The 21,974-nt window shown below is 35.2% G+C and overlaps 2 protein-coding genes across 4 annotated transcripts; one reads left to right on the top strand and one right to left on the bottom strand.

Annotated features, from left to right (window-relative positions):
* Window positions 1-152: 152 nt before the first annotated feature.
* On the top strand, window positions 153-703 carry PSRP6 (plastid-specific 50S ribosomal protein 6). The gene has a single exon (XM_021976431.2). It carries the CDS (start codon window positions 238-240, stop codon window positions 574-576), a length of 339 nt encoding a protein of 112 aa, XP_021832123.1. The 5' UTR covers window positions 153-237; the 3' UTR covers window positions 577-703.
* On the bottom strand, window positions 228-8,411 carry LOC110772105 (inositol-tetrakisphosphate 1-kinase 3-like). Of its 3 annotated transcripts, none has more exons than XM_021976501.2 (10): window positions 8,055-8,411; window positions 7,316-7,397; window positions 7,079-7,111; window positions 3,580-3,700; window positions 3,330-3,422; window positions 3,012-3,131; window positions 2,737-2,913; window positions 2,355-2,410; window positions 2,187-2,271; window positions 228-2,019 (listed from the first exon to the last, which is right to left on the bottom strand). In XM_021976501.2, exons 1-10 carry the CDS (start codon window positions 8,207-8,209, stop codon window positions 1,931-1,933), a joined length of 1,011 nt encoding a protein of 336 aa, XP_021832193.1. In that variant the 5' UTR covers window positions 8,210-8,411; the 3' UTR covers window positions 228-1,930. The 3 variants fall into 3 exon arrangements, with proteins under 3 accessions (XP_021832193.1, XP_021832195.1, XP_021832196.1); XM_021976503.2 differs by lacking the exon at window positions 8,055-8,411 and adding an exon at window positions 6,751-6,861; XM_021976504.2 differs by lacking the exons at window positions 7,079-7,111; window positions 7,316-7,397; window positions 8,055-8,411 and adding an exon at window positions 6,510-6,743.
* Between the last annotated feature and the right edge of the window lie 13,563 nt (window positions 8,412-21,974).

The raw sequence follows: 21,974 nt of genomic DNA, 5'->3' as shown, positions 1-21,974 counted from the left end.
AATTATTGTTTTTCTCTATAAAAAAAAATAAATAATATTTGTCATAAGGCCTAAAGGAGACAATTGGACCCAAATCCAATAACCAAGCAAAAGGCCCAAAAAATAAAACACCAAAGGTCACACCCACCAGGACAAATCAAAACTAAAAGATAATGTGTGCAAAACATTATCCCCAAAAGAGGTACAGAAACTAGAAAACCCAACTCCATCGTCTTTTTCTCACTGTGAAAACCGAAGATGTCAGTTTCAGCTGTGTTGGGGCCTCAATTGGTGGCTGTGGGTGTGGCTGTGAAGAACCCATCTGCGACGGCGTCGTTTGGGGTCCCAAAGACATCCCCATGGCGTGGCTCAGTTGGTGGAGGTACTGGGTTGATGATTGAGTGTTCGTCGAGGCCACAGAAGAAGGCCACTGCGCATCACAGGAAGACTCGGCCTCGTAAAACGCAGCCATGGGACGTGAAACGCAAGCCCACTGTGTACACTCCTCTGCCTCCTCTCCCTGCCGACTGGACATTGGTCTCTTCTGCAGATGAAGCTTCATCTTCTTCCCCACAAGAGCCACCCACCACTGAATAGAACTTGGTTTACCCAATTTCGGTTGTTATTATTATGTTTTGTTTTGGTTTTGTTTTTGGAGCTTTGGACATTTGAAGCTTCTGTGCATGTTGGGTTCTGTTTGACCAATTATTATCATTTTGCTTCATCCTGCTTCTTTATCTATCTGCCTATGTAATTTGGGTTGGGTTTGGGTGGCATTGCTTGCCCCATTTTGATTTGGTTTAAAATGAACTATCAGATTTTAAAATTAATTGTTTATGTACTATTCTCAATTTTCAACTCATGCTAGTATAAAAATGAGGAAATAACTTATGTGGGTTAGGCAAGTTGGTCTGGGGTTGTTTAGATTAAATTAATATAAAGTAATTTAGACCTTTTCTTTGTCTTGAATTAAACCAGTATCAGAGTGTAATGGGGTTTGCCTCACCACCTCTCCCTCGCCTCAAATCTTGGTACTGGATTTGTAGTCATTTGGTCAATGTTTCAATCCCATTGGCTACCTCTCAACCTAATCCATCACAGAGCAATATTGAAGTTCAGTCATGCCATTTGCTTCCTTCGGGAATTCTATTTAATGGCTTCATGTTGATAGAGAAACAAATTCCCTGGAATGAAGGATGTCCTTTACCCTTTTCATTAACTTATTACGATTTGCTCTACCATCTACCAAAATGATACAATTTTTGGTTCGTGAAGTACCAGTAGATTTTTATGGTATGGGGTGCATTGAGTTTAAAGCTGGCCTCAGCACACAACCAGAACATTACAATCCAAACACATCAAAGGGACACAGAGAACCAGAGGAGCCCATGAATTACCAAGGGCAAATTTCTCATTTTCCAAAAAGTTACTTCATTTCAATGGAGAAGATGGAACCATGGATAAAAATTCCAGTGGTTCATACCTACGAAAAAGTAGGGTTCAATTGTAACCCAAAAAAAAAATGTAAGAGGCATCAATTATAAAATTGAAAATGACATCAGATTTTGCATCTTTCCAACCTAAATGTTAAAAGAAACATAAATATTATAAAATCAAAAATTAACCCAATAAATTTTTTAGATTCTGTAATTAGCAGCTGCTTACATGATCTACCAACGACAGAAACAGGTAGAAAGAAAAAGAATCAACAGAGCCAAGTTAGACTTCTGAGAACTCTGTACATGATGCATTCTTCTCGGGGGAACATCTCCTATTAGCAATTGACTGTACGGCCGAACATCTTCCTTCGGCCATCAGCAGGGATCCACACATGTCACTGTACGTGGGACCGAAGCAAGGAACCTTACCCTGCAGAATCTTATTGAGGTGCTCTGCTATATCTGTGATCAGACTCCCACTTTGTTCTCAAGGAGAGTCAATTAAAAGTTTTTCAGCCAGATCTTTTTTTGTACTTGGCCTGCACCAGGCTCAAGAGGAAGTCCGTAAATATGTGCTCATACTCCGGCATTTTCCCATACCCTGCAACAAGATTCAAGGGCAGTTTAACAGCCATACAAAATGACTTCTGATAGTGCAATAGATAGAATCAACATAGTATCTAAAAAAGATGCTGAACTCAGTTAATTGTTAATGGACAAGAATTAACTCAAAACAGAGAGAGAGAGAGAGAGAGAGAGATCACTTGCCAGGGAAATAGTTAATGTCAATGACATAAAACCGATCTCTGGTCCCATGCTCTCTGATCATATCCAAGTTGAACAGCCGCAGACCCTACAAAGATAGGACAAGTTTATATGAATTCCATGCATCAACACGGGCATGGCACAAACCACATAGTGAAAAGCATGAGCTACCAGTCTACGGCGAAGTTCCTTGGCAAGTCTCTCAAGTAACGGTCGTGGAGGAAGTTCTGCATGCAAAACAGTAATTGCTTAGCAAATTTTTCAAGACCCATATTACAGTTATGATGCATAACAAAAAAAAAATAACTAGTTAAATTTCACTGTTACTTCCATGCATTTGACACCTCAGTTGATGGTTCAACCCTTCAAAATACCAACAACCAGCCAACATGATTTTATTTTTATATTACAAATGGCAACTTACATTTTAAGCTCACAAATGAAAACCAAGTCCAGCAATGAAACACAAGCTTTATGTTTGAAAAGACAGTTACAATGCAAAGTTTATCAAGATGCAACAGAAGAAACCCAATTCCTAGACAGGAAAACTCACCAGCAATGCCTGGGTCCAGATCTGCATCATCTGCAGAAGCTGCAGCACAAGAAACCCTGGGGAAACGATATACACCAGCCGTTTTGGAGAGCTCACGTTTACTGACATCAGGTAAAGAGAAACGCCTGACCACTTTTATAGCTTCACCCACAATATAGACTTTAAAAAGAACACCTCCTATAATCAGAAGAGAAGTGAAATCAAGAATTATGATATGCTTGCAGTTATATTAAGGAAATCAATGATAAGAAACTACATGGATCTTAGTTTCATACCATGGTTTACGAACTCCTGAAGAACAAGCGGAGGTTCAAGCTTTTGAAGAGAGTATCGATCAAAAGCAAGTGATAATTCATGTGACTTTGCACTTCCATCATTGACCAGTGGCTTTGCAACTGAAACATAAAATGTCAATACATCTCCCAAAGATGAATAGCCAAAAAAGTACACCTATGGTCCCGATATTTTCATAAAACCAACTACTGATATTACATGATACCAACTACTGATATTACATAATACCAACGTATACAGTTAAAGCATATGGTCCTGATAGTTTCATGATACTAATTACTAAAACAACATACGCATACCAATGGGTAGTGTCAGCCCACTATTTGCAACAGCATCAGGTATGGACGATGCATCTCTTTTGACAACCAACTGTCTGGGAACACCAACTTTGCCTGCATGAATACGTTAATCAGCATCACTGAGGACAAAAATTCAGTCACCACACTTATAGTTTAACCTGACACTCAGCGTAAACCAAGTGAGCCAAACTTCAAACAAGATACTATTCACAGGTAATCCAACATTTAGGACATAAAGCACAGAGCATACCATAGGAATCAGACAAGTTCATATCAGCAACAGCCTGGAGCATGGATTGACGATTGTGTAAATGTTGTATGGCATCAGGTGGATCAAGAACAGTGACTTCAGGATGTGTTTGCCTATAGTCCTACAATTAGGAGAAAAGGAGTGTGATGTGAGTATAACCAAAATTGTATATCTACTGAACAAATAATTTACTAAACAATATGCAATCGCTAAACCAAATTTCAGTAAGAGTACCCCTCAAAGAAAAAAGAAAGGAAGCTGGCAATTAGCAAGACATAAAACAAAAACAGCGAAAAAAGGAGACATTTCTGATGATCCCCACCAAAATATATCACAACTCTTTTCTTTTCCTTTTTCGTTTTTTTTTTCGAAGAAAAGTGTACAAGGTGATGTCTATCACTTTTTCTTATTTGAAGCAAACATGTAATTCCAGTCCATCTAATTTCTCTACAAATTGCATGACTACAAAATTGTCAAATTTCAAAATGCAAGCATGGCAATTGCATCTTTAATTCCAAAAACACATCTATTGAGAGGAACCCAAAGAAAACCACTGCTAGGTTTTAATAGTCGGGTCTTTTACAGAACATACAAGGACAAAGCGGAGCACCAATGGACAAAAAAAGGACGACATGGAGCAACAGAGTCATTCTTGTCCCGATTTAGAAAACTGTCCGATCGTTACTGTCAATCAGTTACAATCAAAATCATGTTACATTTGAAGATCGCTTAAAATCATTGTATCTCTTTTTTTTAACCAACTTTTAGTTGTTTCTGTTACTAAACTACACTTACACGTAAGAATCGAAAAGAAAAAAGGATGTGAGCAACCCACTTAAAACAGGACCTGATTACCAATCTTGTTTCATGTGGACCAAAAAAAATATTCAAAAGCCTGAATTTTTTCATCAAGAGAACACCGTCAGGAGTTTCCAGTGTTTTTGTATAAATACTTCTACTCTCAAAAGTGGACAAATTTGTCGAACATGTGAAGAACCCAATTGGCCTTTCAAAACTAAAACAAAAGATAATATACATTTATGATATACTATGAAGCTTACACATGCTCAAATTAGAAAGAGTGAAACACCTAAATGGCCTAACAACACAGAGTGAAAACTCTTGATTACAGTCATGAGCATTTTCCTTTAGGTTTGAAGTCTCAAAGTCATGATAACTTTGATCATCTGTCCATAATTGTCAGAAGCCATTCAATATCCACAGTTATGATCAAAGAGCATTATAGATTGAGAAAGTTTTGCAATATACCATGTCTCTGAAAAACCACATGAATGTAGATATGGTGTATGTACAATCTAACAATCCTAAGAAAAGAAATGAAAACAAAATGAAACTTAACAAAATGTAGAAAGCAAGTGCATAAATTACAACTTAAAGAAGACTAGTTTAATTTCTTCTCTCTTTTTTTTTTCCAATGAAAAGTCCTGTACTAAACAATGTACCATTTTTTTTCCAGATAAGGATCTAATTACTCAGAGAACCATGTGAAGGTGGATATCCATGTACAATCTCACAAACACTTAGTAAAACTTTTGAACTGATGAAAAATGAATAGAAAATAAAACTTAACAAATTGTAGAATGCAAGTGCATAAATTACAGCTTATGATAACTGTTATCTTCTTCCTCTTATTCCTAAGAAATAAAGAACAGAAAAGCCTAAGCTAAATATGTACAATTCTTTCGACAAGTTATTAAAACAATATAACAGATCAACCAAAGACTAGATACTGCAGAGAAAAGTTATTCAGAAAGAGCAAAACTGATTAGCAAATCATGGTCACTGATCAGAATATGCCAAATGCAAGTATAGTTGTCCCTCAAACATTGGTTAGCTCAAGGTTGTTAAGTGACCCACATGTGAGGGAAGATACTATTGTGTATGCCATACCTTTTTCTACCATATCAAGTCCTTAACAACTTAAACTTTGCTCTTGCAGCAAACAATTATCAACCCCTACATCCCAAAGTACCATTGGTAGCATCGAAAACAACACTAACTGTAGAAATTGGATTGACAAACTATTTCAAAGAAACATCTTTTATAATAAACCTGCAAACCTAAAAGGAAACCCAAAAAAGAGGACCAACAGCTCATTGACAGTAGAAATTAATTTCATGGGACACATACAAACTCTTTATGATACCTTTTGGAGAGTTCTGAGAATCAAACAAATTAGAGGTCTCCATGGGAGTCGGAGCACATTAGTTTTGTTTCTTTCAAATAAAAAAACCAAACAAAAACAAAAACTTTGCCACTGTAAAGCTTTTTTTTTTTTTTCACAAAAAGTATTTGTTATGAAGTTGCATCTCCGCTGTACATAAGAGAGACTAAATACTGAAATGAAATTGGATTTTTGGAAAGTCACCACTACAAACGATAAAATGTAGTTATTGAATGACTGCTCCATAACAATCATAAGCCAAAACAGCATGTGTTTGGACACATCACCCGCTATCAAAATGAATATCACAGAACCCACAAAAATCACTATAATTATGACTGGTCCAAACATGGGAATGGGAGATGGTTACATTTCCTAGTCATCATTTCCCACCGTTCCCAAACATGGGAATGAACATCCTCTATTCCCATCTCGTGGGATTAGACATGGGAAGTTTATTCCCAAGAAGTTCAATCCGCGAACTAAACGGGCCCTTATGGCTTACATTTCATGGATGTAAAAGTAAATAACAGAAATTAACATATATTTTGTATATGGTTCACACTGAGATGCTTAACAATTCAATCCATAACCCAACACACTAAGTTTATAATTACTAGTAAGCTCTCCCATAAGCACAACCAACGACAATGTAGAACATAAAAAAACTAATCCAGCCAATATAGGAAACTTTGCAGCTATAATCCTACCAGGGTATAATGGATGGACAGAAATCTAAAGGTACCCGATGTTCAACCAGCCATCACAACCAGCATCTGAAAGAGGATGAGGAAGGGTGTTTTGCAGACCTTATCCTAGAAGTATAGCGCCGTAGACACTCAAAGGCAGGTATATCAACTCTAAATTCGCTCAGATCAAGTTAGCTATCTCCCATTCAGCTGACAATGCGGGTAATTATTTATACCCTGGAAATATGAACCCGTTCAAGAGAATCAAGAATCTTTTACGGAAAATGCTTAGAAAACCTGAAAAACTCAGCTAGATGGCCATGGAAGTAGAAACATCGTCACTTGCTGGCTTGAGGCCTCGACCTCAACTATTGAGTCATAATTCATGATGAAGGAAAGTGAAGCACTCTGCACATTTAGTCAGACAGGAATAAGTTCTAAGCATTAACATTCTGGTTGCCGACCAGCAATGCCAGTGATTATTTTACCCCGTGTGAAGTATAAATGGCATTGGACAGATGATTAGCATATGCATTTATGCAACAAGTGTGGTCTCAAGAAAAATCAGTCCAGAGTATTATTTTCTAAATACTAGAAAGAAAGAAAAAAATTTACACAAACCAACCTCAAGAATCTGGCGCCACTCTTTTCCTGACAACTGCACGGAGAAAGGATAAAAATGTGTCAGGTTTTCTACCCCATTTATCATAACAACCCTTTTACAGATGCAAGAGGTAACTATCAATAGTAGGTGTGTGCATGTAGGAATGGAGACTACAGGGAACATAATTTTATTGAATCCTCATCATCTAGATTGAAATCAAAATTAAGTGTGTCAAATGATAAAAGGAAATTCCCCAACCTTATGCAGCACAATGTCAAAAGGACCTTGATCCGAAAGGGACCTGTTATGATCGATAGCAACAAATAAAATCCCCTTGTTTCTGCATTAAACAAACAACATTTTACACTTGGTAAGTACACAATGAGCAAACCTTTACTTGAAAAAACAGAGATATAAATCTGTCACGGTAACTCTGAATCAAAGCCATTCAGCACAAGGAAAAATTCAGAGGAAAAAAAAACTATTTTAATAGTATTGAATACCAAAGATTCAACATTCAGCCATTGATCAAGCATAGTCATAAACGTTAAAACTTGTTAGGAATTCAAATTCTCGCAAATACATGTGAAAACAGATTAGCGATTTTCTTACAACATATTTACAATTTTCGTTTTGGAATAAACTCAGAATACAAAAGTAATTACATTTTTAAAAGGGTCAGTGAAAAGGACTTAAAAGCACACAACTTGTGTATGCTTTTAACTCCAAAGGAAAAAAAAATCGTAGGACTTCGATCGGCAATAATTGATAGGTAGAAAATTCCGCAAGTTTCTTTCATTTTCTCGCCAGCCAAACGAAAATGACAGTAGTACTGGAACAATATTCGAAAACCAAAAGCCGAAGGAAAATCCCATATCAGAACAAATTCGGTCCACAAATCAATCCCCGTGGGAACAACAGAAAACAAAAACAGAACCTTGGGAGATTAATCATTTCGATTAAGGTCCATTAACACATAATATATTAGCCAAATTACCTAGCTAAACCTTCAAGCTTTGGCTGCAAAAAGCTCTTCGTCTTCTTAGACGTAAGAGCATAACCCACCACCACTAATCTCTTATGAGTGTTATTAGGAAACCCAACTTCCTCCCCCTCACCTTCTTCGGTTCCGTACGGCATTTCCTCCCTCATTTCCCTACTTTCTAAAGCAATTCTTCACCTGGGTATTGAAGATCTGATAGATTTATTGGGGTCTGCTACGACACAGAGAGAGAGAGAGAGAGAGAGAGAGAGAGAAAGAGATAGAAGTGAAGATGATGATATTGGGTTGTGTTTTGTGTAGGTGCGTGTGGGAGAGAGAGAGAGAGAGAGAGAGAGAGAGAGAGAAACAGAGTATCTGAGATAAAATATGAAATAGGCGAGGGGGTATAAATAAGATTTGCTTGGGTGGAAAAAGTAATTAGGAATTTGAATGCCCCCACCACACGCGTTTTGTTGTGGTCGCCCCTTTCTCTTATTCTATTTTTTAGGGTCTATCTTTTATTTTATTCTTCTGGCAGAAAAAGACAACGTAATTATTTCCCTTATAAAAAATAAAAAAAATTCTATTTAAACCCCACATTTGTCTTAGTTTACCCCATGTTCTAAGTTCACCCCATCTTTTAATTTAAATTTTCACAATTTCTAAGGCCCTGTCTGGTAACGTTTTCAGAGAATATTTTCAGATAATGAAAACGAGAAAACGAATTTGCATTTTCAGGATTCAAGAATGCGTCTGGTATATTAATTAGAAAACATATTCAGAAAATAAAAACAGTGAAAACGTGTCTGGTAGTACAATTTGAGAATAATAATATGTAAGTTATTTTTCAAGTATATTTTTGCTAATGTATGTTCTATAAAAAATAAAAAATTTCTAATGTTATAAAAACCTAGAATTATCTTTAATAATAAGTGAAAATGATAAATAAAAATGTGGAATTTTCTTCTCCGAAACAGGTAGAACTACGAAAATAAAAGATAAAAAAAAACAAATAAGGGAGAACACATAAAAAAACAATTTCCATATGTTTCTTGGTCAACCAAGAAAATCATGAATTGTTTCCTATTGGTTTATTGAAATATATATTCTATATTCTATATTCATTAATTAAAAAATTTTGGCTAGATAAAAACTCCTTCCTAGCCCCGTTTCTTTCGTTCTTCCCCTCCTTTCTCTTTTCTTCTTCCTTCCCTTTTTTTTACTATCTCTTCATGCCGCAGCCAACCTCTCTGTCTCTCTGTCTCTCTCTCTCTCTCTCTCTCTCTCTCTCTCTCTCTCTCTCTCTCTCTCTCTCTCTCTCCTCCTGATCAGGTGGTGATGGCGGTAATGGTGCTTTGATTGGGCATGGGTGGTGGAGGTGCTGGGGTCGATTGCTTTTTACTAGGTGGCGATGATGTGTATTGGGTTCGATTGGGTGTTTGGTGGTGGTGTTGGTGTCGACTGGGTTTGATAGGTGGTGGTGATGTGGGGATTGGGTCTGTGAGGTTTGGTAGTAGTGGCCGTGGTGGGTTTGATTGGGTGTTTGGTGGTGATTCCATTGGGATGGTGGTGGTGTTGGTGTCGACTGGGTTTGATAGGTGGTGGTGATGTGGGGACTGGGTCTGTGAGGTTTGGTAGTAGTGGCCGTGGTGGGTTTGATTATCGTTTCTGTTTTGCTGTGTAGAAAATGAAAACATAAATTGAAAACGATAATTTGGCGTTTTCAATTTTTGTACATGAGTTTGAATCTGTTTTCTGAAAGTTATTTTTCATGTTTTCAAACTCTTGCCACCGAACACATATTTCGACTGTTTTCAGAGAATGAAAACAGAGAATATGCTGAAAACGCTCTACCGAACGGGCCCTAAGAAAACCCCACTATCTTCCCAAACTACCCTTAAATAAACCCAAACTGAAAAAATAAGAAATAAAAGAGATTTTCTATTTAAATCCCACAAATTTCTTTGTTCCCAGCAGAAAAAAAAAACACAAACAAATGGAACCCCAAACCTGAAATTTAATACTTTCTAGAGAAAGAGAACAACTTTACCTCTCTCCAAGTAGAGGAGTTTGTCCTGATCTGATCCAATTTATACTTTACCTCTGTCCTGAACCAATTTAAATAGGATGTAGAGGAGTTTGTATTTTTCTAAAACTTAATTAATATGAAGAGTGGTGGGGTGTGTGGGGTGTGTGTATAGATGTACTAGGGTTAATTATTAAGTTGGATGACCTTTTTTATCTTTTTACACAATAATAAACTCACAGCTTAATGATTTAAGTATCGGGGTGAACAAAGAGAAGTGCGGGGTTTAAATAGAAAATCTCAACAAAAAAAAAAGACAAAATATGTATTTTATATTTATTAAAACAATGTAAAAAATACCAAAAGAGGAATAATGATAATACAAAATAAGTTTCGACCCAAAAAAAATGATAATACTAAATAAGCATATTTATATTTCTTATCTACGATAAATTTATTATATTATTATTGGTTGATTGATAATACAACGTGATAATTTATTATATTATTACACGTTGATTGATAATACCACGTGGTAGAGTGATAGAAGAGGAAGTGATAAGAAAATGTAATGAGATTTTATTTTTTATTTTATTGAAATAAATTCTAAATACTTGTTTGCCTTTTATTATGTTTGTTTTTCTTTTCTTTAATAAAGGTGTCACTCTAAACAGGGACAGAAGAGGTATTTATTACAAAAGTAATAATGTGGATCATTTAATTTTCACCCAAATTTGTAGAGGTGACAATATATGTGTAGGCATTTAAATTTTAGAAATAAAAGTATACAAGTATAAGTTGTGAGTCTCACATAAAATAAGTTCAAGACAAAATATGTCATCATAAATGATACAGATCAACCTTTGGATTAATTCCTTGAATCAATGTATTTCATTTAAATCAAGAGCTAAATCAAATTAGGTATATGAATCAAACCACAAATCAAAGTTTAATCCCACAAATCAAGTTATTCAAATTTTAATCAGTATCAAAATTCACCATTTGCCCTTATTCAAAAGGAAGTGCTTTTGGCCATTTCGGAGGAAAATCCACCTAACCTCTAGCAAATTAGCAAACAGTGGGTTCTTTTACAACCAAACCCATACTAAAAACAGTGGGTCTTATTGGTCTTACTATTAATACTTTGTTATATTAAATATGTGAAATTTAATATAACAAAGTATAAAATAGTCCAAAAACACATCATATTTCTAAAAACACCCTCTATCTATCTCTCTTTCTCTCTCTTTGCCGGTGTGTAGAGAGCATTGGCGGAACTAAGTAGAGGGCTACTATGGACTCTAGCCTAGTAGCCTTTTTAAAAAAAAATTAAAATATATTACATGTATTTTAATGTTATTCATCCCATAAAAGCTTAGTAGCTTACCCAAATGAAGCCTTATAACCTATTATTCACTCAATTTTGTATGCCTATAATCATCTTATATTTAATTTGTCTGCTCAATTAAAAAACATAATCTCTTAATAAACACTCATGATTTTAACTCTCTACCTTTTACTATTTTATCTCAATATATACTTTTATTTCTAGAAAAATTATAAAAATAGTAAGTATCCAAATAAAATTAGTCATTAGATTTTAAGCTAATAACTTTAGCTAGCTCACCCATTGCAAAATTTATAATTCTGCCCTTCGAGTGAGAAGAGAAAAAGAAAAAGAATCCATGATCCGATTCCCATTTTCTTGTGGTATTTGATTAAGTATTTTTAAATAGAACCGCATATTAAATGATTATGTGTAAGTAAACGAAGGAAACGTTTCTTCTCATTTCCATTATCTATAAATAAACGTGCCAAAGTAAAGTATCGGATTTCTAACTTACTCACACTTTGACTATAATGGAGTTTCGAAGTGTAAATTTGTTATTTTCCTGGAGCACGGCCATGACATGACATATGTGGTTAATTTAGGTCAATCTATTTGGAGATAGAGAATGACCTGTATACTTGCAAACAATTGGGAGGTTCAATAATCTTCTGAAGGAGCAACGTCATGACTCTTGACATGACATGACACATAGTGATGTCATGAGGTCAATTGTTGGAGATAGAGAATGAATGGAGTCTGGATAAGCATTGCACATTATTAAATTCTTCTTATTATATTCAGATTTAGCCATGGTGGTATTAGTTTTTTTTTCTTTTTTTGAAGCATCTGTGGGAAAGTATCTGAGGTCCACATATTTCTTGATTGAATCTTATCTTTGGGTGAGACTTAGCCACCCGTAGGCAATAGCTAGCTAGGTATTCGTTTCCTTTTAAATGACAAAGATATATCTTCATCTGTGTTCCTCAGTGGCCGACCAAACCAAACCATGCATGCAATTTTTTTAAGTTTTTTTTTTCTTTTAAAGATCTTTCTTATCGAGAAGAACGATAGCATATTAAATTCTCACACAATATACGGATGCTATAGGACTCGAACAAAAGACCTTTTCTGAAGAAGCAATTGCTTCAAACCACTATATTAATAGATCCTTTGTTTTTTAAGCATTTTTTATTTGCAAGGATGTAAACATGTTTGTGAATATCATATTGTTTGGGTTTGAAACTAAATTCTTATTTGATTTGAGCTTATTGAAAAAAATGTGTATTCTACGTGTCAGTGATTTAATGAATGATGAGGAGTAATGATTTGTTGATCCAATATAGAATATTGAAACTTGAAAGAATATTTTTTTTAGGTGTTGGATTGCCTAATGGCACTGGCAGGCAATTCGACCTGATTTGATTAAAAAAATTCAGTAGTGTTTAGATTAGGTAATTAGTCAAAATTCTACTCCAAGTAATTCAAACCTTCAATGAGAAGGATTTTCATAAAGTTAGGTCAAGATTCGTAAAGTTCTAAAGTTTAAGCCATTAGGAAACTCCCCTCCCTCCCCCACCTCCCACCCGTCGTCAACTAATTAAAAATGATTCTGAAGATTTTAGAAATTTTCCTAAGAGATTTCAACCCATTGAAGATTGCCACACCTTGCTTTGTTATGGTTTTTCGACAAGCAGAACAAGAAGGGAATTGAGACTCATGCTGAGCAGTCTCATGCTCAATCCCGTGTTTCCAGACAACAGACTAATCTTCTTGATGCCAGAATGGACAAAATGACGGTAGGTTTAAATGTTAATGTGTCTGTCAATAATGACCAAAATGTTCTTCGAAAAGGGGTTCGAGTCGTCTACCTCAAGGCCAGAATGGACAAGGTGATCTTGTCCCAATTCAAGTAGCACTACCAATTTTTTTTAGCAATAAGGATATTTAATATTCGCCTCTAAAAGAACTTCTAGAGGCAGATATCTTGAAAAAATGCCTCTAATGCAAGGGAAAGAAAATAAAATATTTGACATAAGTTCAATTCTTATGAGAGATGTTGGGTGCAATCCATGTAGAAGTTGTTGTTGATCCAAGTCCTTTGACTTTTGCTCCACATAAAATTAAATGCCTTTTTTTGATTTATTGATGTTTACATTTTATTTTATTTTATTTATTTATTTATTATTCTAATTATACCCCTAAAACATAAATAAGGTAAATTATGGATTTGTAAAACCGGTAAGTATTGATTTGTAGGACATTACTTATCATATTTTATTTGAATTTAATTGCAAACTATTTATTGAATTTTGAAATTTTCCCAAGGTAACCAACCTCAAAATTTGTAATCAGAGTTCATGGAAACTTCATACCTTAACAATAGGTAAGGTGCACACCTCTTGTGCAGGTAATTAAACCCATAAATTATCTATAGTTCAGGTAATTAAATTCATAAGTTACCTATAGTCTAGGTGATTAAACCCAAAATACAGCTCTTGTGCACATAGTTATACTCATAAATTGTCTCTAGTCCAGGTAATTGAACTCATATAATACATTTGGTATGGATCTTTAAACTCATAATTTAAGTAAAAAAGTATTTATCTAAAAGGTTACGGAAAAAGGAAAAAAATAAACTTACACCTCCACAACAGGTATACTCACAATTGAGTATATTGAGATCAAACTCCATTAAAATTGCTTTGGAAACCCCAAGAAAAAACTATTTCCAAGAAGGCAGGTGTGTGTGTAGGAAACTCCATGAAAGATTGCTTAAGAAAACTCAAGAAAAAAAACTATTACATGTAAGGCATGTACTATACAAGGAAACACATTATATATATATAAGGAAACATATATATATACACACACATATATAAGAGGAAACATTGAATTTTAGGAAAGTGTTTTCATATAATTCCATTTATGATATTAGCATATATTGTAAATTCCTTAAAAATTATGGACATAATAAATGCTTACTTGGCGAGAGTGAAATGCAATTGAAAAGGGAGAGCATATGGACTACATCCATTACATCTTGATGAAAATGAACCTATATCTAAGAAGCCTGAAAAAAAATATATGTCATAGATACTAGCACCTCTAAAGCTATTAGGGGCAGAAAATCTCAAACATTTGCCCTTATTATTTGTGTCATTAACATGATAATGTTTACTCTCTCTGTCTCTGTCTCTCTGTCTCTGTCCAAATAAGAATGGCATAAATCCCCATCGGGTCTAATGGGGGAAATTTTGGGGGAAAATCGGGGGTCGGGTATGGGGATCCCCAAATTTTAAAAATTTCCAGTCAGGGACGGGCTAGGGATGGTATTGTTATCCCCATCCTCATACTTGGCCTAATGAGTAATATATTTACTTTTAGTTAATATATAATACAATATAGCTATTTATGATTATGATATAATATAATCAACAACTATGTAATATAATATATATTTATTTAGTTTTGTCAATTGAATTGGGATTGTTTTGAATTTTTGAGTTGAATTTTGTAGTTCTCTTTTTTTGTTGTTGCCAAAATTAGGAAAGGGGAATGGGAAAAACTCACATACACAGGTACTATGTGCGTTTGAACCAAGGACCACTTGAGAGCACACCAAAGGCCTGAGCCAATCCAACTAATGTCCATTGGTAATTTTCTAATTCAATTGAATGTAATTGAGTTGAATGATTATTTAAGATGAATTTTAAGTGCTATAATGTAGGATAAATATATTTTTAAAATAAAAATCATGGATTCGGAGTGGGCTTGGGAGGTAGCCCCTCAATGGGTATGGGCACAGGAATTCTCTGAAAATTTTATATAGAGGATAGGGGCAGGGACGGGGATGGTATTTCCATAGTGCCATTTACAAAATTCGACATACATAAATCCAAACACTGAAATTTTTAATTGCCAAAAATTGAAATGATGGAAATCTAAATTATGTCATTTTAGAATTTTATGTAATTTTCAATTCCTTCATCCAAACAACATAAATATAAAAACAGTGAGAAAACCAAACTTTACGAAGTTGATAAAAAGGTCGTTTAGACTTAAACTCAGTAAACTTATAGGTACTAAAGAGAAATTACTTATACCGTCAAATTATTGACAGAGAGATATTATGTCACTATCCTCCCACTATCCTCCTCCTTATAACCCAATACATGTTTTGGAATCTAAATTGTCGTCTACTGCCAACTTAAATAAAATGTGGTTCACATAAAGAGGACAAGGGGTTTTGGACGACTGATATGACTCACTGCATCATCATTCTTGTTTCTTTGCTTTTCCCGAATGAGTTTTGCTTCTCTATCATTCACATTTCATTGTCTGTGCAAAAGTCTTAGCAGGTTGTGGTAGTAGGAATACCATTTGTATGCATGAATCTCGTGATTTCAATATATGCTGCGATGTGCAGGCAAGCAAAAGCCCCACATGCTGATGCTGTTTCGTTTCGTTTGCTAGCCTATTTATATGTACACAATTCCCTTTCCATATAGCTTGTCATTGCAAATAAATCTTGCATACACAGTTATAGTGCCTGTACTAGGCTAGTACTGCTATATTCTTGAGGGGGTGTATCATGTGTATCAAAGTTAACCCTAGTTCTTGCTGTGTCGACATGTTCGAGGGCGGAGAGTCAGAAATTTTCACACGACTGGATTTTAATTCTTTTCTTATGTCTATTATGTGGGGGTGGCTAGCTAAGTGGCTAATGAGGAGAAAAACTTACCTATACCAGGATAATACTGCGGCGCTATTCCGAGCCATTGCCATGTGTGTTTTAACTTTCCGACATGGAAACACATGTTAGACTTGGGATACCTTCACGGTGGCATCCCCGTTACATGTAAGTTCTTCTCACATGATGTTCGAGTACAATGAACCGATTCTCGCAAAGGTGAGGTGGGCTAATTTCCACTTAGTAGGATGAATTTCCTAAAAATTAGCTCCAAATTACTGTATTTCCAAAAATTTGCATTGGGCTGGAGCCCACTCCAATCTAAGGTAAGGATGACTACTCCCTTGCACATGTTACATGGAGCAAATAATATGTGATCACGAACTCAAGGGTAATGTGATTATGCGAGTGAGTTGCAGTCTCTCGTAGTTTTAATTTTGTTTTTCTGTTGAGGGTGCTTGGTTTAGTCTGAGTAGTTGACGTTTTAGTTGCAGTGGCAGATATGTACTGAATTTTTATTTTTATTTTATTTATTTATTTATTTTTATTTTTGTGTGGCTGTGATTGAATGAATATCTTTTGAATGTTGTCGATGTAGAGAGCATTGTGAATGAAATTTCTACTTGATGACTAAAAAATTTAAACTAAGGAGCTCAATCACTCAATCAAGTTTGTATTTTATGTTTAAACTAAGTTTTTTTGGTTTTTTAGTTCAAGCGATAGTCTAAACTACATGGAAAAGGAGTTTCTTGCACATACACTACTACGGTGTTATGGGGTTCGAACATGAGGCCACTAATCTGTAAATCAATACCATTTTTTACTGGGTATGGAAATTTTGTCGGCAGTGGGAGAGAATTCCTGAGAGGACACATTTGATATAAAATTAAATTGGAACTCAAATGTATTCTGATTTCTATCAGTATCATTCAATATGAGCCTGACCGATCAAACCATATTTAGAATTGATTTTGATGCTCCACAAACTCGAGACATGTGAATGGTCATAAAATCATTCAAGAAAATTCTTGTCTGTTTTTCATGTTTTAAATAAGATTTGCATGCGTATAAAATAATACTAGAAATCTACATTATAGTTTTTAAAAAGTCAAATGATATGATATATAATAGACGTGTGCGTAGAGTTCAAATTATACTTTGCACACTTTCAAATTAGGGTGTGTGCAGGGACGGATCCAGGAATTTTCCTTCCAGAGTTCAACGTCCCGACGGCTACTTGATATTGATTTCGGAGCTTAGGTACATTCATCTGACGAATGTACCTTGAAAGCATGGGAAATTGAGTTGCAAAGACTTGCCTAGTTTCTAGCTTTACTGAAATTGTAAACAAAAAGAGACGAGAAAAATTAGATAAGGAGGAGATTTTAGAATGCAAAGATTCAGATAATTCATCAAGTTTAAACAAATCGACAAAAATCATCAAGAAATTGATAGATCCTAAAACAAGATTGATGCCGACAGATTGACAAAAATCCTCAAGAAACTGATAAACCTAGAAACAAGATCAATTTTTGGAACCAAATGACATAGTTAAAACTTGAAAAAAGAACAGAGCCCAATAATTCATCAAATCTATTGTTCTAGCCATTAGAACAAAAAATGGCAGAAAGGTCATCAAATTTAAACAGATTTTAAACAAAACAATACTAGAAAACACAAATCAATGATTCAGACAATTAATTTAACGAAATGAACTTTAAATTTGAACAAAAACAAAGCCCCAAAAAACCATGTTTATGCCAGAATATTGGCAAAGTATAGTGATTATTCAATTTCCAAATTTCTACATTTCTAAAACCCAGCTAAAAAGATCATAACTTGAAAACAAATTCCCAAGATACGTTTACAATTAATACCCAAATATGGGAGCTGAAACTGATATGGGGAGGGGAGGTATCGGGCTCTCTGTGTTAAACAGAGTCTGCGCCTTTTTTTTTTTTTTTTTTTTCAAAACGTGAGACAAAACGATGTGGTTTTGGCCTTTTAAAAAAAAAAAAAACATTAGTAGAACGACGTCGTTTTGACGTCGAGGTTAAAAAAAAAAGAAGGGGAAGCGCGCAAGATCTCTGCGCGCTGGAGAAGCAGATTGTGGCTCTTTGGGGACTTTCATCAAACACTTTGCAGGGGTCAATTTTCTCCCCTTCCATGGCAGATTTCAGACGTTGCAGGGGTCACTTGACTACCCTTGCTCCTCTGTAGATCCGTCCCTGGGTGTGTGACAATTTGGTCTCTGTTTTTTTCTTTGAAAAAAAATTAACACTTACAATTTTAAAATTATAAACCATTAAACCATTAAACCATTTGCTCATCCGCCAGTCTAACTTTAAAATTTAACCTTTTCTTTTTTGACATGTCACTCATTTAATTTTTTGTTTATATGGACTCCGACTTGGGAGTGGTTTCGCTGTCCCCAATTTAGTGTCCCTTTCATTTCATGTCCCCTCTTTAAATGTTTGATAAGTATCCTGCCACTTAACCTTAATATAACAGTGTTAACTTAATAAAATAAAAAACTAAAAAGCTAAAAATTGAAAAACAAAAAAACACTAAATCATAGCAGCCACCATTACCAAGTCCCTCCGCCCAGCCAACACCAACAATCACCCACCCCAATCACCCCATCCCACTGGTGGCAACCTCCCTTTCTTACCCCACCCTAGGCCAGCCACCCAACGTAAGCCGCCCTAGGTTCACGATCTAGTAGTGGGTTAAAGCTCTGCAACCAAGAAAAATCAACCACCCTTCACCGATATCATACCCAAATGAGCAGTCCCTTTCATTGTAAACACATGCAAAAACAACAAAATTAAACCCAAAAATCAAAAGTGAAACACATACCCATTAACCCAGAATGATCAAAATAGGCAAATTGAAAAAATAATAATCAAGATTGGTAGAGAAAAGAACGATATATAGAGAAGGAGGAAGGGAGGGAGGGAGGGAGAGAAAGATACAGATACATAAACAGAGGTTGGAGTGGGTGGCTGCCAGGGTTTAAGTGGGTGGAGACATCATGGTGTTGTTGATTGTTTGTTTTAATTTTTCAATTTTTTAATTTTAAAGTTAACAATGTTAAGTTGAGGTTAGGTTATAGGACATGTGTCAAAAAATTATGAAGGGTACACGGAGGAGACACCAAGTTGAGGTTAGTTTGGCATTGCTGTACTGTGAAAATAATCGCTGTCAAATTTGTTGTGAGAGAAATCAGCTGTGAGATAAAGCAGTTTGGTGTTTGGTAAACTTTTTGTTAAAAGTGTTGTTCGTATTGATTCTCATATAATCAAAAAATGATTCCCGCATAATCATTAAACCCAGCGCCTCTTCGAAACTGATTCTTGCATAATCAGAAAATGAAATCACCTCATTAGTTGTTTTCCCTTATAATTTTCTCTCACAAGAATTTTTAACAATAAGTAATTTTCTCATAGTTTACCAAACGAGCTGGGCTTTCCAAATTTTTTTTAAAATCACTTATCACCCCAAATAAACAATGCCAAACAGGCACTAACAAGATTTCACGTGGACAACAAATAATAACCTTGACCCTCTGTTTGGATGAAAGAACTGAAAATTACATAGAATTCTAAAATGACGGAATTTAGATTTCCATCATTTCAATTTCTGGCAATTGAAGATTTCAGTGTTTGAATTTATGTATGTCGAATTTTGTAAATGGCACTATGGAAATTGTGAAATGAAGCCTATTTTGGTATAAATTAAACTCGGGAATTTGATGCCCCAATTTTCACGATTTTTTCCGCGCGTCATTTAATAAATTCCGTGCTTCAGTTGCCAAACAAAGGAATTGTCAATTTCACCTCTTAAATTCCCGACTTTTATAGTTAAATCTGACTTATTTTTCCTCATCCAAACGGACAGTGATAGTTCAACATATATAGAAAGACTAATGGTGTAAATTTTCATTAACTTCAAAAGTTAATTTTGCCAATTTTGAAAACATAGAAACCAAACTGTTACATATTCGAATTTACATATCTTCTTATTGGAGCAAAATCCACGTTTACATCTTCCAAAGATATAAAAGAATGTAAAAGAAGCTTTATACCTCCGACTTTATGTGTTCCCACTAGAAATGCTCACATATAACCAAAAGAACTTATGGCAAGAAGAAGTTAAAATAACTTTATGAAGAAGCTTCTGTTATATGTGCTTTCAAAAGCACTTTCAAGTCTTTTCTATCACAAGTAATTATTCTCAGTTTCTTCAAAATTCTCACGGAAACACTCACAAATAAGCAATGATTCTTTGCAATCGTGCTGACGGACTTCTTTCTTTTATGCTATCGAGATGAAACTTCAACATATGATCATTTCTTACCGGGGAATCCAATATCATTTTCACACTTCAATAATTCATATATTCAACAAAAAATAATAATAAATTATATGAGAGAAGTGGATGTGATGATTTCTTTTTTCCTTTTTGGTTTTTTTTTTTCTTCTGGGCCACTAACTCCATTAAGGCCATGCACCAAGGAGCTAGGAGCATTTATGCAGAAGTGGTGGGCCAAAAATTGTGGTGCTAAGGGAAAGGGTTGAGAGACAATTTTCCAATCCTTTAGGTGGAGGGGGCCATGATTTGATATTAGTGCACAAAACTGCTCACCCACAAAGTACACAATGAAATACAGAAAGCCAAAATAGAAAAGGCATTCTTGCTTAAAGTCAGCATATAGTCCAATAGAGCATCAATAATATTGATCTATAAAACTTTAATGCACTGTCTTGCTTTTGGTTTGGATGCAGTCCAACAAAAGAGAGCTGATGATGTCAGCTGTGTTGCTCTAGAAATAAATGTGACCCTGACATTACTCATACGTAACTATTTTGGTGTTCCAATTCGATCCGATCCATTCGTTCATAAAACTATTTACTTGATTGCATACAATACACATGAAGTTTACTTTTCGTGATGATTTTATATGTAACAGCCTCGAGAGTCGAGAGAGATGATATAGGAATGAAATAGGGGATGAGCAGCAGACTGATCTTTGAAGTCTTTACATCGACAACTAATCTCTCTCCGACTTATGATCTTGGGGATGGTCACAGCTTTGGCTGTAGGCTCTATTGTATCTGCATTTAGTCCTCTGTAGAATGCTAGGTCCTGCATGTTTGTTCTTGATATATTTATATCTTCCGGAAAACAAAATCCTCATCTTTCAAACAAAGAAATCCTCACATACACCCTTGCATAAATACAAGTTACAACCTCCATTTTACATTATTGCTCTGGCCCTAACACTTGCAGCTTTAGAAAAATTTACACGATTTGGAATAGGCTGCATATTCAAAGGAGTTCAGATTGCAAAATCCTCCGGAAAAAAGAATCTCATCTTCGAAAAACGAAATCCTCCACACACCCTTACATAACACAACCTCCATATACATTATTGCTCTGGCCATAAAACTTAATGGCTGCACATTCAAAGGTGTTCTCAAAGGTGTTCGGATTAGGGTCTACACTCTGGGAATCCACCACCAGATAGGAAACCCTTTTTACCCACATGGGCACAGTGATTGAGATTGGGACTAGTAAAAGACTCCAAAATGTTGGTGCAGCTTTAAATTTTCGGAAAGGGACATGTTTCAGCATAGCTGCACTCCTTACAATGACCAAGTCATTATGGCGACGACTTTCTTAAAGAATTACAAGGATCCTCTCATTGTCTACTCTGATTTGAGATAGCTTTCCCTTTGGATAATAGATCACAGAACACACCCAGTATCAATTGACACAAACCATACATAGAAGTGCATGATCACAAATATCAAAATAAATACTTACGGTTCATGATGAAGATTTAGGTCAGTTGCACCTTGCAAATCCACTAGAAAGAATGTGACT

The sequence above is a fragment of the Prunus avium genome, chromosome 1, assembly GCF_965620075.1.
Source record: "Prunus avium chromosome 1, drPruAviu1.hap1.1, whole genome shotgun sequence".
NCBI classification, from domain to species: domain Eukaryota; kingdom Viridiplantae; phylum Streptophyta; class Magnoliopsida; order Rosales; family Rosaceae; genus Prunus; species Prunus avium.
Note: the sequence above shows the minus strand (reverse complement) of the source record. Positions and strands in the feature narration are given on the sequence as shown.